This window comes from Mauremys reevesii, linkage group 2 (genome assembly GCF_016161935.1).
Source record: "Mauremys reevesii isolate NIE-2019 linkage group 2, ASM1616193v1, whole genome shotgun sequence".
In the NCBI taxonomy this organism is placed as follows: Eukaryota; Metazoa; Chordata; order Testudines; family Geoemydidae; genus Mauremys; species Mauremys reevesii.
This window is the reverse complement of record NC_052624.1, coordinates 275,957,166-275,971,349: the sequence shown is the minus strand read 5'-3', so window position 1 is coordinate 275,971,349 and position 14,184 is coordinate 275,957,166. Positions and strand designations below refer to the sequence as shown.

The 14,184-nt window shown below is 45.2% G+C and overlaps 1 protein-coding gene across 1 annotated transcript in view; it reads left to right on the top strand.

The window, feature by feature from the left end:
• COL22A1 (collagen type XXII alpha 1 chain) overlaps window positions 1–14,184 on the top strand; it is a 310,719-nt gene that overhangs the window by 155,490 nt on the left and 141,045 nt on the right. The window contains exons 14-15 of the mRNA XM_039526471.1: window positions 5,051–5,104; window positions 6,800–6,853. Of these exons, the coding sequence (XP_039382405.1) occupies window positions 5,051–5,104; window positions 6,800–6,853 (108 nt within the window). The remainder of the gene's footprint in view (window positions 1–5,050; window positions 5,105–6,799; window positions 6,854–14,184) is intronic.

The following is a 14,184-nucleotide window of genomic DNA, read 5'->3' as shown; positions in this document are numbered from 1 at the left end:
AGAAAGGCAGCAGGTGGCAGCCCTGCAGCCCGCTCTCAGCCGGAAAACGGTTTATCAATTCCCCACAATTCTCATCTAACAAGCCTCAGTCCTGAGCTGGAGAGACCATCTGTAGGGGGGAGACAATAATTCATTTCCCTTTCTTGTACAGCTCATGGACTCTAACTGAGAGTGTCAATTAGCAGTGGTGGTTTTATCATGCAGACTCTTCTCAATTAGACTGTGACCATTACCTTACTGCAAAGAGGACTTTGGCTATAGTACAGATGAACGTTACTTTCAACCACCGGGCTGGACTAGGGACTGGTGGCACTCGTGGTGAATGTGCCCTTGCCAATTACAGCATCTTACAAGTGAGACATGGAAAAGACCTGTTAGCTCGCCCAGTCCGTGACAGTGCCAAAGGAGGATTGTTCCAAGCCTCTAACTCACCTAGTCTCATTTGCCTGACTTTTGAAGGACTCCCAATGTCAGTGTAGGAGGCACCTCTACGGATGTTGGAGTGACTCGGTCAGAAATTCAATTTCATTTTTATTAAAATAAGAGGCACTTCCACATGAAAAAGGAGCCTGTGTGACAGAGACAACGAACAGGATATAGAATATGCACTGTCTAACATTCCCCCCCGATCGCCGTATAAAATGAATAAGTGAAGGAAAAGTCAAGTGAATTACTGTTTGAATTGGAAGGCAGCGGGGCTAATTACAGTCTAAATGCATGTTTAGGGCTGATTTTTGCCATTACTTTGCTGTTTAGATAGTTCCCATCTCCATTATCATAGGCCACAACCCAGAGTTTCAAATAAAATATGTGATTATAGGCCACAGCTGTTTTCAAGCTGAAGACATGTTTGTAAACTTGGCAGCTCTGTGAGGAGTTGCAAGTGAATGGGATAAAGGCAGAAAAACATGACTTGTTAGCTTAAAAAAGTCACTGAGGGATTATTCTTCTATTTCAGTGTTCATTGCATTGGCAGTCTAGGATTTGAGACTAACAAATAACTCAAATTCATCCCTTGACCCTTCCCTACACCTGCAAGCCACCTCCCTTCCTTTATTAAATCAGTTTGTTTCAACATACAGATACATTCTGATATAAACTTTATGATGAAGCCCCCTTTGAACTAGATGATCCCAGTACAAAGCCACATATGACAAGCTGCATTCAAGTTACTTCTGTAGCACTGTCTACCCCAGGATCTCAATATATTTCACATGAAATATTGGCATGGTCAGTGTAGACAGCGTCTCCACAAATATAGAGTACTGTATTTTGATCTTAGCATTAAGTTGGTGTCTTGTATATTTTGTTGTATCTGCCTTGGGGGAGAGGGGATCTTAGTAGGAAGTTTGAGTCATGCCTGTGTGTGGTGGAGTTGTTACTTTCAATAAACCCTTTGAATTCTACAAGTGAGTATTATGATACACATAATTTAGTCCTAAACAGGAAATGTGTTGTACTTCTAAAGTGGGTCTCTAAGGGGCAGGATCACCAATTTAACTCCCTTGCCTCCTTTTTGATTGACAGATAAGTCAACCAACTGTCTCTCTTCATTAAGGATGAAATTCATTTCTCTGCTGTGGGCCACTACAGGCAGCATGCCCCCTTTAAGTCATGTTTTCAGGACCTCAGTGGGATGTAAGTGGCACATAGACCCTGTGGAAAAAAGAAAAAGAATGGAGATATACCTATCTCCTAGAACTGGAAGGGACCCAGAAGGATCATTGAGTCTAGCCCCCTGCCTTCACTAACAGGACCAAGTACTGATTTTGCCCCAGATTCCTTAGTGGGCCCCTCAAGGATTGAACTCACAACCCTGGGTTTAGCAGGCCAATGCTCAAACCACTGAGCTATCCCTCCCCCCATTTGTCTAGGGTGACTGCCAGCCTAAAAAATGAATACAAGTGAACAAAATCCATCCCTCCATCCCCAGTGAAAAGCCTGTCTAATGTTTTTGTTATGCAAAGTACGTCAGAACATTATGGTCATTAAATTACTATTGTATTGACTCATTAAGGCCTTGTCTACACTAGAAAGGATTTTCCAGTATCTCTACAGTACCATCAAACCCTCTGAGTGTAGGCACAGTTTATACTGGGGTGGGGAGGGGAAAGTCTCTGGGTATAATTTATATCAGTTCTCCAAGCAAAATAAGTTATGTTTGGCTAAGGACTTTTTTTGCTGGAATGACTATGTCTACAGCAGGGCTTTTGCTGACACAGCTGTGTCGGTTAGGGGTGCTATTTTACTCACAGTCCTAAATGACAAGCTGTGGTGGCTAAACTTAACTGTAGACCAAGCCTGATGCTTTTCTAATGCCCAATCTGGTCTCCGGTTTTTTCTCAAAGATTGAAACACTGTGCTTTGACCCAGACAGTGCAATCCACCCTTGGACTTTTGTGAAGGCACCAGCAGCTGCTGATCCATCCCTTACTTTGGCCAGGTGATTTCCACTGCTCTGAGGGATGGAGAGCAACTGGCCTGGGTTAACAATGAAAGTGGAAATCGACCAGCCTCCAGGCTGTAACCTTGTAGCACCAGGCAGGGCTGAGCGAGGCTTCCCCATTGAAGGCGCATGGTTAGACCTGCCTCTGGAGACGGGTGTATTCCTTCACTTTGCTCAGGATAGGAAGGTGAGAGGGGCTGTTAAATGATCATTCAAACTGGAAGGGCACTTAAATCACTAATGCAGTCTGCTCTTCATGCACCTCTAGGCACACATCTTGGGGTTCATGGGGATCCCAGGTGAAAAAGCTCTTTTGCTTGGTACGCCGGAGCCACCTTCTATCTTGTTCTTCTAATGCTTTCAGTGACGTGGCTCAAGCTTTCATCCACTTAGGAACCAATGTACTGGGTGCTTCTGGGAGGAGGAGGAGGAGCTGGGTGCCAAAATCCTGCATGCAGATTGGCTACCGCTTGCCAGACTGATACAAAGAGGAGAGAGGACACCTCCATTCATCCATGCTAGTGTTGCCCCATCATGGAAAACAAATAGTGAGGAAAGAGGATTTTGTTTCCTGATTCCTCCACTTTGAAAAGGAAAGGGAAGGAAAGTGGTGGCTGTGGGGCTGGGAGGGGGGAGTTTTGCTGATAAGGAACTGACTTCTTACCTATGTTGCAAGCTTTTGTGTCAGGAAACAGCAGTTCCTTCCCAGGTATATTGACCTCTCTGGGCAAATGATTGCCTTGAACATCAAATTTGCTATTTGCTGGTTTTCTATCTCATTAGGGTATCATTCAAATAGAGCAGATCTGGTCTGTTCCCCCGCCTCCCTCCCCCGCATTAGAAATTCCAAACTAAGGCTCTCTGTGAAGGTTCAGTTTGCATGAAATCTGATAATGAAAGTAATGACTTTAATTTATGTATATGCAGTACATACTTTGCTGAAGCCCGCTATTATTAACCCCTGAGAAGTGCCATGTATGCCGTTAAATAAATAAAGGGTTAGATTCTGTCTCTCTGTCTCACATTGATTAGTACCTTCATCCACAAATATATCTTTTGAAGTCAATGGTTCCACTCATGGAATAAATGACTAGAAATATGAGTAAGGGTGGCAGAATCTGGCTCTTGATTTAGTGGTACTGTGTGGTGTGTTTGTATCAGTACATCTGTGTGTGTGTACGTATGCGCAAAGGCAACCTTCCCAGGTAATATATGCATAGGCAACCTTAATTCTTGCATCTTGGGACTTCTGAGTGCTTGACTTTGCAACCTTAATATTTTTAATGTATTTTTATATGCGATTTCCTAGGTTTTTAAACAAGCAAACTGAAAAACAAACACTCAAAAAACAAAACAAAAAACACAAAAACAACAACAACAACAACAACAAAAAAACCCAGAAAGCCCATCACATGCAACCACATTGTCTCCCACATGGTATAAACAGGGGTTCTCAAACTGGGGGTTGTGACCCCTCAGGGGGTCGCAAGGTTATAATGTGAGTGGTCACGAGATGTCAGCCTCTACCCCAAACCCCGCTTTGCCCCAGCATTTATAATGGCATTAACTATATTAAAATGTGTTTTTAATGCATAAGGGATGGGGAGTCGCACTCAGAGGCTTGCTATGTGAAAGGGGTCCTCAGTACAAAAGTTTGAGAACCACTGATTTAAAAGCCAGGTTAATCTTTTTTAAATCCGCAGCACAGACTTCTGACTTTTGAGCTTCCAGAGTAATTGTTGGCAGTAGAAAGTTGTCATCTCCTATGTGGGCTAGCCAGTAGAAGGACATGAGTTACACATTTTACCAGTCAGATTCCTAGCACTGGCTGACAGCAAAGGAATGTTGAGACTCAGGGAGACTCTGCATGAGGAAATAGCCCAGAATAGCAATTGCAGAATAGCTGCTCTTGAATTAGCTCTCCATTGTTCAAATGGAATCTTTGGAGAAATTAGCAGCCAGATTCTAATAATGTCTACTGAGCATGTGCAAACGGAGAGGTTTTGGGGCATATGAGCTGGCCAAAGGGGTTATTTACAGGAATATCAAAAGGTGACATCCATTCCCATGAAATCTCAAGTCCCTGCTCCAATGGCACCAGAACATCTCAGCAAAACAGGGGTGAGAATGTTTTTAAGATGGGTCAAACAAGATATTTTTCTGTAATTGCATTTTTGGAAACAACTGACCCTTTTTGGCTGAAACTTTCCAAAAAAAAGTTTGCCTGAAGCAGATACCTGGAATGGAACAGTTTGGCCTGAATGGTTAAAATTTGCCACTGACAAACAACTGAAACGGGGTTGGGAAGACAAGGGGTGACAGTAATAAGATGGCAAAGTTACACGTGTTATTACTCCAGTGGTTTTATATTGTTTTCTTTTTAAATAAGTTAAATGAACAAGGGTATTGGCGAGTCCCTAGCAGCTCACTTGCTGACCAAGGAGTGTTAATGTTGGCAGTGGGTCCTCTTGAGACTGTAAACAGTAGGTGCTCACGGTGAAGTGATTTTCCTCCTCGCCTGTTCTTCCCTTGCTGTATTACTCGTGTCTTTGTGCTTTCAGCTAATGTTAATATTATGCTGATGCTGGTTCCGTTGTGTTGCAGGGATCCCCAGGCTCACCTGGCCGCCCCGGGAGGGACGGCGCGAAAGGAGAAACCGTAAGCTTTTTTGTTCCTTCCTTGTAATCCTTTGCTTTCAGCGTGAGCCAGGCAGTGGAAATCAATCTCTGTTGAGTGGGATGTGCCTCAGGGATTTGTGTGGCCATTTTAGCAGGAACAGAAACAAACGACGGGAGGTTAATGACCTCAGCATTGTCCCTTACATGTTCGCAAAGACTGTGGACTTCATAGGGATTAAGCATACTGAGTGACTCCAGGGGCAGAACTGTTACAATTCATTAAGCTGTGAGAGGGGGACGCCTGGCAGGCTGCAGTTTGGGACTTGCTGCTGCTCTGTTGGTTAAGAACTTCAGGCACAAAACTCAGCCATTTGTTTCACCCCAAAGGGCTACCAGCCTGTGGAGATGGTAGGAATGGAGAATGACTGGAGAAGGGCAACAGGGAAGCCAATGTTGGAATCCCAGTCACAAAAGCAGAGGATTGAACATCTCTTGGTGATGCATACGCTGTTAAAAGCTCAGGGATGGGGAGAGCTGCAGGCTTTGCAGGAGGAAACTCAAGCATGCTGGATAAAATGCCCTTAGCCTGAATGTTGCAGAAGGGGACAAATGTCCAAGCATTTTCCAGCACCCTTTATGGGTATACTTTTCTCAACTTGCCACTAATATTTTAGCCCTGCCCTTTTGGCCTCTTACCTCCTACCTCAACCACTTCTATGCTTGAATCATCTGCCCATTTAACCTCTTCTTTTACCTCCCTTTTGCTAATCTGTATTCTTTGCCTGCCTCCCCGTTTGCTGTGCCTGGTGCAGGAACCCATCTGCCATGCAGCCCCTGCTCCCTGGTGGTAATTTAACAGCAGCTTAGGAGAACTTGGGTAAAGGATTCCTATGTGAGGTCAGACATTCATGAACAAATAACAGGGAAGGGATACACAGCAGAATGCTCTCTTACTTCCCATCCCTGTCATGCTGTGTCTGGAAGTAGCCCAATTCTGCCACCCACAGTGGTTTTTGAGAGGTACTCCCAATATTGCAGGTCATTAGATCATCCCAAAAGACCTTTCCGAATCAATGCAACTATATCTTATTGTACATGAAACTGATCTGGGGGTGATGTATGGCGACATGGTGTCCTAACATCATAACCTTCCACTGCCCTGATATGATGGGCTCATTTCACTGGGCCGACTGTTAAAGATCACATTTGTGGTGTAGCCTTTAGAGGCCTGACCAATTGTGAATCCTAGGTGGCATGAGCCCTGGAGATGACATTTTGTTGCTTAGGAAGCTGCCTGCAAAGAGCTAATGGATGTCCAGATATTTCAATGGTTTATTTACTTTTGTCTGGTCCCATTATGGTTCCTCTTGAGAAATAGCACACTGTGGACTTCAGGAGCTACCCTTTTTCCAGAAGCTGGGAATGGGTGACAGGGGATGGATCACGTGATGATTACCTGGCCTGTTCATTCCCTCTGGGGCACCTGGCATTGGCCACTGTCGGTAGACAGGATGCTGGGCTAGATGGACCTTTGGTCTGACCCAGTATGGATGTTTGGATGTTTTTATGTTCACATGACATGTGGAGTGCAAGCACGGGAGGCAATGTGGAGCTTCCATCAGTAACACCCGTGCATCCTTCAGCGGTGGCTCTTTTTTGTACCTTCCCTAAACATTTCAAAATTGAATGCAGGCATTTGAAACCACACAACTAACCCATGTGCTCTTTGTTACAGGGAGAACCAGGGCCGCCAGGGGCTTTTGGACTGCCTGGTCCAGCAGGCCCTAAGGTGAGCTTTTCATTCGCTCTAAGTCCACACTTGTATTTCCTGTCTTGACGTTATGTGCACCTCTGGTTTCTTGGAGTTGATTTCTTTGCACGCTTACTAGTGAGGGAACAAGCTCCCAGCCTTAGGATAATGCACATTGGCTACAAAATATTGTTAAAACATCAGTAAATCCACCCATGCTCCCAGGGAGGGAGGTGAGTATTATCATCCCCATATAACAGGTGGAGAGAGAGAGTGACTCAGAGAGCATAAGGCCTGAATTGTCAAATCTCCACTAATTTTGGGTGCCTCAGTTTGTGCCAATTCGCAGTGACTTGGCAATGTACAACTTACAACAGCATTTACGTCCCCTCTGGATTTGGTTCAAAGAATGTCTTCAGGAGTCTGGATTCAGTAACGCCCACCTAAGCCCTACATTGGGAACAAGCCTGGATCTGACAGGCCGGGTTTATGGCCTCGTTCTGTCCTCACTGACACAGATCCAGCTCCTATTGACTTACTCCCTTATAACTGGAGGCAGAACTGGGTCCGTAATGTGCATCAAGCGGAAGAGGTTGCCTCTTCATCTTTATAACACAGAGATGCAGCCTGCTGACAATACAGGTGCCATGGTGCGACACACCATCTCGAGCCAAGTGGCAGCGCTTGCTGAAGCAGGTAGCCTTTGTGGGTCACATTTCCATATGAAAGATGAGGGGGGCCAGGCGGTTAAACTATAGAAAACGATGAACTGCACGTAAACGGTGTAATATGCACAGCAGGTTATTATCTGCCTAAGAAAGGGACCAGACTGTATTCACAGAGCCCAGTTCTGCTCCCGCTGAGGTCAAGAGGAATTTTGCCTCTAAACTTCAGTAGGAGCAGGAGTAGGCCCTGTGTCTACTGGACGGGATTCAGGTCCCGTCTGGCACAGAATAAGAGGATCCATGAAGCAAACTAGCAGCGTTCATTTGTACAGGGCCCAGTAGACCTGTTAGCCAGGGAGAGATGGGCAGGCCCTTTCCCTAATTGCCTGTCACTTCCGCGGGTGAATGTTTATCAACTGCCCCGGTTCCCACAGGGCCTGCTCACAAGCGCACATGTATTAATCACTTGGTTGAAATGCTTGGCAGCAAACCAGTGAATGCAGGAGCAGCACAGTGGTTACATGCAGCAGCACAGAAGGGCTCATTGTGGAAGTTGCATGACAGAGCGTTCTGCAGAAGATGAATGGCAGCGGTGAATGTAGGGCTCGGCTGGGAGAACAAGGGGCAGCATTTGAATACGGTAGTTTGTAACCTAGGTCCTCTCTTTCCTAATGACTCGGGGTACACTCATCCTTCAGGGGGATTTGGCGGCAGGTGACGTGAATTGAATTTGTCACCCATACGTGTTGGCTAGCTGTGTGGCTCCAATCTGTGACCTAATAAATAAATCCATGTTTTCTGTGCATCTTGAATTATTATCAATAATGGTACAAAAGCCAGATAAACAGGTGGCTTCTGGGTAATGTCTGTGCCATTTCCTCTTCCTGGTGCTGAGCTCATCGTCCTCATTTGGAGTCTGCTCTGCATACGTAGCCTAGCCAAGCTGTGCATATTCTTTTCCCTAAGGACTCGGCCCTGGAGGGTGCATAGCATTTATGTGAGTGGCTGAGAACCCTCAGCAAACCTTGAGATCACGCGGCACCTCACAGGATCAAGCCCTTCTAGAAAAGAAGGTGCATAGCTTCATGAAGTGAAGACAGAGAGGAGATATGAAAACTGTCTGCAGGTATTTGATAGGCATAAACGTTATTACTTATTTGTATTACCATAGCACGTAGGAGCAGGAGAGGAATTATTTAGGGTAGTACAAGGGACACATCTAGGACACTGTATTCAAATACTAAACAACAATTAAGTGACATGGCTAGAAGTGGTAGGATGCAGTTGGGAAAGGGAACATTTCGGTTGGATAACTTCACAAATATGCTGGGTAAGGTGCATGAGTCTGAACCATCTCTTAAGAGAGGTAATAGGAACCTCATTGTCTGAGTTATCTAACAGTAGACTAGACAAGGCCCTAGAAACTATATTCTAGGGAACAATCCAACAGTGGCAAAGGGATACAGTAGTGGAGGGATGAGTCCCAGTCAGCCCCTTACATGGATAATATTATACAAGGTGAAAAGCTGTATCCAGAAATTCACCCAGAAGAAAACGTTCAAAGCTGGTCTGCATGGAGTGGAGGAGAACACTGTCACCACATAAGATCAGAGCGAGGGCCGGGGAAGTGTCACGGAAGCTGGACTCAGAACCACTCCCACTCCAAATAGTGGTGGTCAAATGCCTCAAGAGGCACCAGAGAAGAAACATAACTGAACAGCAGCCCTGGAGTGACTCTGGAGCTGTGCAGGAAACAGCATCTAATAGAGGATGGTTTCAATTCATTTCTGGTTATGGCCCTGGAGTTCTCCTGCTGCCCTATTCTTCCGCCAGCACACTGTTACACTGCAACAAATGGGACTACTTTGTATGAGTTTGGCAAACCTTCGCTCACTCTTTTCCTGTTTATCATCTCCTTCTGCTTTTCCCCATGAATTACACTAGTCTCTAGTGACATTAGATTATGCCAACCTGGGTGACATCCAGAACTGCAGTGAACTGGGACTCGGAAGATTTTGCATGTGTTCCTGGCTCTACCCCAGCCTTCTTGACTGACTGTGGACAAATTACTTCATCTTTAAAGTGTCTCTCCATCTTAGAAAAGAGATCTTGGAATTGGAAAAGGTGCAGAGAAGAGCAACAAAAATTATTAGAGCTATGGAACAGCGTCCATCTGAGGAGAGATAAATAAGACTGGGACTTTTCAGTTTGGAAAAAAGACGACTAAGGGTGGATATGATAGAGGTCTATAAAATCATGACTGGTGTGGAGAAAGTAAATAAGGAAGTGTTATTTATTCCTTCTCCTAACACAAGAACTAGGGGGCAAAAATGAAATTAATAGGCAGCAGGGTTAAAATAAACAAAAGGAAGTACTTCTTCACATAACATAGTCAACTTGTGGAACTCTTTGCCAGCGGATGTTGTGAGGGCCAAGAATATAACAGGGTTCAAAAAAGAACTAGATAAATTAATGGAGGATAGATCCATCAATGGCTATTAGCCAGGATGGGAAGAGATGCAAAACCATGCTCTGAAGTGTCCCTAGCCTCTATTTTCCAGAAGCTGGGAATGGGTGACAGGGGATGCATCACTCGATGATTACCTGTTCTGTTCATTCCGCCTGAAGCACCTGGCATTGGCTACTGTTGAAAGACAGGATACTGGACTAGATGGACCATTGGTCTGACTGAGTATGGCCATTCTTACATCCTTTTGTTCTTTCCTTGCCTCAGTTTCCCATCTGTAAATGGGAATGACAGCACTCCTTTTCTCTCTCTCTCTCTCACTTGTCTTCCCCCCATCTTATTTATTTAGATTGAAGGGGTTGTCTCTTAGAATCATAGAATATCAGGATCGGGAGGGACCTCAGGAGTTCATCTAGTCCAATCCCCTGCTCAAAGCAGGACCAATACCCAACTAAATCATCCCAGCCAGGGCTTTGTCAAGCCAGGCCTTAAAAACATCTAAGGAAGGAGATTCCACCACCTCCCTAAGTAACCCATTCCAGTGCTTCACCACCATCCTAGTGAAAAAGTTTTCCCTAATATCCAACCTAAACCTCCCCCACTGCAACTTGAGACTATTACTCCTTGTTCTGTCAGCAGGTACCACTGAGAACAGTCTAGATCCATCCTCTCTGGAGCCCCCTTTCAGGTAGTTGAAAGTAGCTATCAAATCCCCCCTCATTCTTCTCTTCTGCAGACTAAACAATCCCAGTTCCCTCAGCCTCTCCTCATAAGTCATGTGCTCCAGCCCCCTAATCATTTTTATTGCCCTCTGTTGGACTCTTTCCAAGTTTTCCACATCCTTCTTGTAGTGTGGGGCCCAAAACTGGACACAGTACTCCAAATGAGGCCTCACCAATGCTGAATAGAGGGGAATGATCACGTCCCTCGATCTGCTGGCAATGCTCCTACCTATACAGCCCAAAATGCCATTAGCCTTCTTGGCAACAAGGCCACACTATTGACTCATATCCAGCTTCTCGTCCACTGTAACCCCTAGGTCCTTTTCTGCAGAACTGCTGTCTAGCCACTTGGTCCCTAGTCTATAGCAGTGTGTGGGATACTTCCGTCCTGAGTGCAGGACTGTGCACTTGCCCTTGTTGAACCTCATAAGGTTTCTTTTGGCCTAATCCTCTAATTTGTCTAGGTCCTCTGTATCCTATCCCTACCCTCCAGCATATCTACAACTCCTCCCAGTTTACTGTCATCTGCAAACCTGCTGAGGGTGCAATCCACGCCATCCTCCAGATCATTAATGAAGTTATTGAACAAAACCGGCCCCAGGACCAACCCTTGGGGCATTCCGCTTAATACCGGCTGCCAACTAGACATGGAGCCATTGATCACTACCCGTTGAGCCCGACAATCTAGCCAGCTTTCTATCCACTTTATAGTCCATCCAGCCCATACTTCTTTAACTTGCCAGCAAGAATACTGTGGGAGACAGTATCAAAAGCTTTGCTAAAGTCATGGAATAACATGTCCACTGCTTCCCCTCATCCACAGAGCCAGTTATCTCATCACAGAGGGCAATTAGGTTAGTCAGGCATGACTTGCCCTTGGTGAATCCATGCTGACTGTTCCTGATCACTTTCCTCTCCTCCATGTGCTTCAAAATTGATTCCTTGAGGATCTGCTCCATTATTTTTCCAAGGACTGAGGTGAGGCTGATTGGCCTGTAGTTCCCCGGATCCTCCTCCTTCCCTTTTTAAAAGATGGGAACTATATTAATCTTTTTCTAGTAATCCGGGACCTCCCCTGATCGCCATGAGTTTTCAAAGATAATGGCCAATGACTCTGCAATCACATCTGCCAACTCCTTTAGCACCCTCGGATTCAATGCATCTGGCCCCATGGACTTGTGCTCGTCCAGATTTTCTAAATAGTCCTGAACCACTTCTTTCTCCACAGAGGGCTGGTCACCTCCTCCCCATACCGTGCTGCCCAGTGCAATAGTCTGGGAGGTGACCTTGTTCATGAAGACAGAGGCAAAAGAAGCATTGAGTACATTAGCTTTTTCCACATCCTCTGTCACTAGGTTGCCTCCCCCATTCAATAAGGGGCCCACACTTCCCTTGACCTTCTTCTTGTTACTAACATACCTGTAGAAACCCTTCCTGTTACTCTTAACATCCCTTGCTAGCTGCAACTCCAAGTGTGATTTGGCCTTCCTGATTTCACTCCTGCATGCCTGAGCAATATTTTTATACTCCTCCCTGGCCATTTGTCCAATTTTCCACTTCTTGTAAGCTTCTTGTTTTGTGTTGGTGATCAGCAAGGATTTCACTGTTAAGCCAAGCTGGTCGCCTGCCATATTTACTCTTCTTTCTACACATCAGGATGGTTTGTTCCTGCAACCTCAATAAGGATTCTTTAAAATACAGCCAGCTCTCCTGGACTCCTTTCCCCCTCACGTTATTCTCCCAGGGGATCCTGCCCATCAGTTCCCTGAGGGAGTCAAAATCTGCTTTTCTGAAGTCCAGGGTCCGTATTCTGCTGCTCTCCTTTCTTCCTTATGTCAGGATCCTGAACTCGACCATCTCATGGTCACTGCCTTCCAGATTCCCATCCACTTTTGCTTCCTCTACTAATTCTTCCCTGTTTGTGAACATCAGTCAAGAAGAGCTCTGCCCTTAGTTGGTTCCTCCAGCACTTGCACCAGGAAATTGTCCCCTACACTTTCCTGGATTGTTTGTGCACTGCTGTATTGCTCTCCCAGCAGATATCGGGCTGATTGAAGTCCCTCATGAGAACCAGGGCCTGTGATCTAGTAACTTCTGTCTTTGTTTATGTACAGTGCTTAGCACAATGGGGCCCTGATCTCGAGGAGGTCCTTTAGGTGATACTGCAACATGAATAATAATAACAATAAAGCAGTATTAATATGTCTGTATGTTCAGTAGATGGAAATGCATATAGTGCTATGGGTGTTTATGTGATGGCTATCATGGGCATGCACCATGTGTAGATTAAATACTTTCTGATAAAGTAATGGCAAGCATTCACTGTAGAGAAGTGAGCTCTGCCACCCAGCTCTCTCTCACCTGCCCTGATTAAATATAAAACAATCATCTCCTTTCATAGGGACTTTTATTTATGTGGCGTCTTTTGGCTGGATTTTGGGCTCTGCTGTGTTAAGAAGGAATCCCAATTTTGTTGACTGTGCATTAAAATAGAAATTATTAATGGTTTAAAAAAAAACCCGAGCCGTCTACTTACTACATTTATATATAAGCGTAGAGCCGGTAACTGGGATTATAAAGGAGGTGGTGCTGATAATTGTAAAGGTCACGTCTCCTATTCCTGCTGTAATGATTGTTTTTTTTGTCAGATCACTTATCTTTATTTAGCAGCACCTTTGTGGTGACGTTGAGATCTCCGGGTTCTGCTGCAGACTCCGAGGAGAGCTAACTGGGTCACAGTTGTTCCCAGGTTCACTCAGTCTTCATTTACCCCCAGCTCACAGACAACCATTCAGGCGCTATAGATGCATTTCAGGAAATTCAGTGAGCTGCTAAATTACTTGGCTGAGGGATTTTCCAGTCTCTTGCCTTAGGGTCAATCTTATGCATTTATTTTTTCTTTTAAGGACAAAGTGAACATTTGTTACAGACTCCAGTAACTGTACAGTGAAACTTCCAGGGGCACAGCTAATGGCACTACAGTCTTCTGGTAATAGTACTTCATCCCCAAAGGACTTAATCCCCCTCTGATACCTGAGGATGACAGTAACGAAATCCCCTCCGATATAAGAGCTAGGGCTACCAATACAAATCTAATAAAAGCACCTTTTTGTTTTTGTAAAAAAATGTAAATGAGGTTAGCTGCTTGCACTGCTCAGTGAAGTCTCATGGGGACATTCCTGCTGTACTCCTAGCTCAACTCCTTCCATGTTACAGATGTTCTCCCTCATCCAATTTTGTGGGTCAATTTAGTCCTTGTCAGAATGAGGGGCTGATCTTGCTGGCTCGAGCCAGATATAATGCAAACAAGGGATGTCAAAGCTTCCCCCACAAAACCCACCCTAGCCTTGACCTGGAATGCCTCCTGCTGTTCCAGTTCATGGCCTCTGATTCTATCAGATTCTATGGTGGCTTTGGGATGGGAAGAAATATCCACAGAAGAGGGGGAAGAGGCCCATTGACTGGGGGAGAGAAAGCAAAGAGAAGGTACCTCCTGTCCACCTGAGGCCCCTCAAT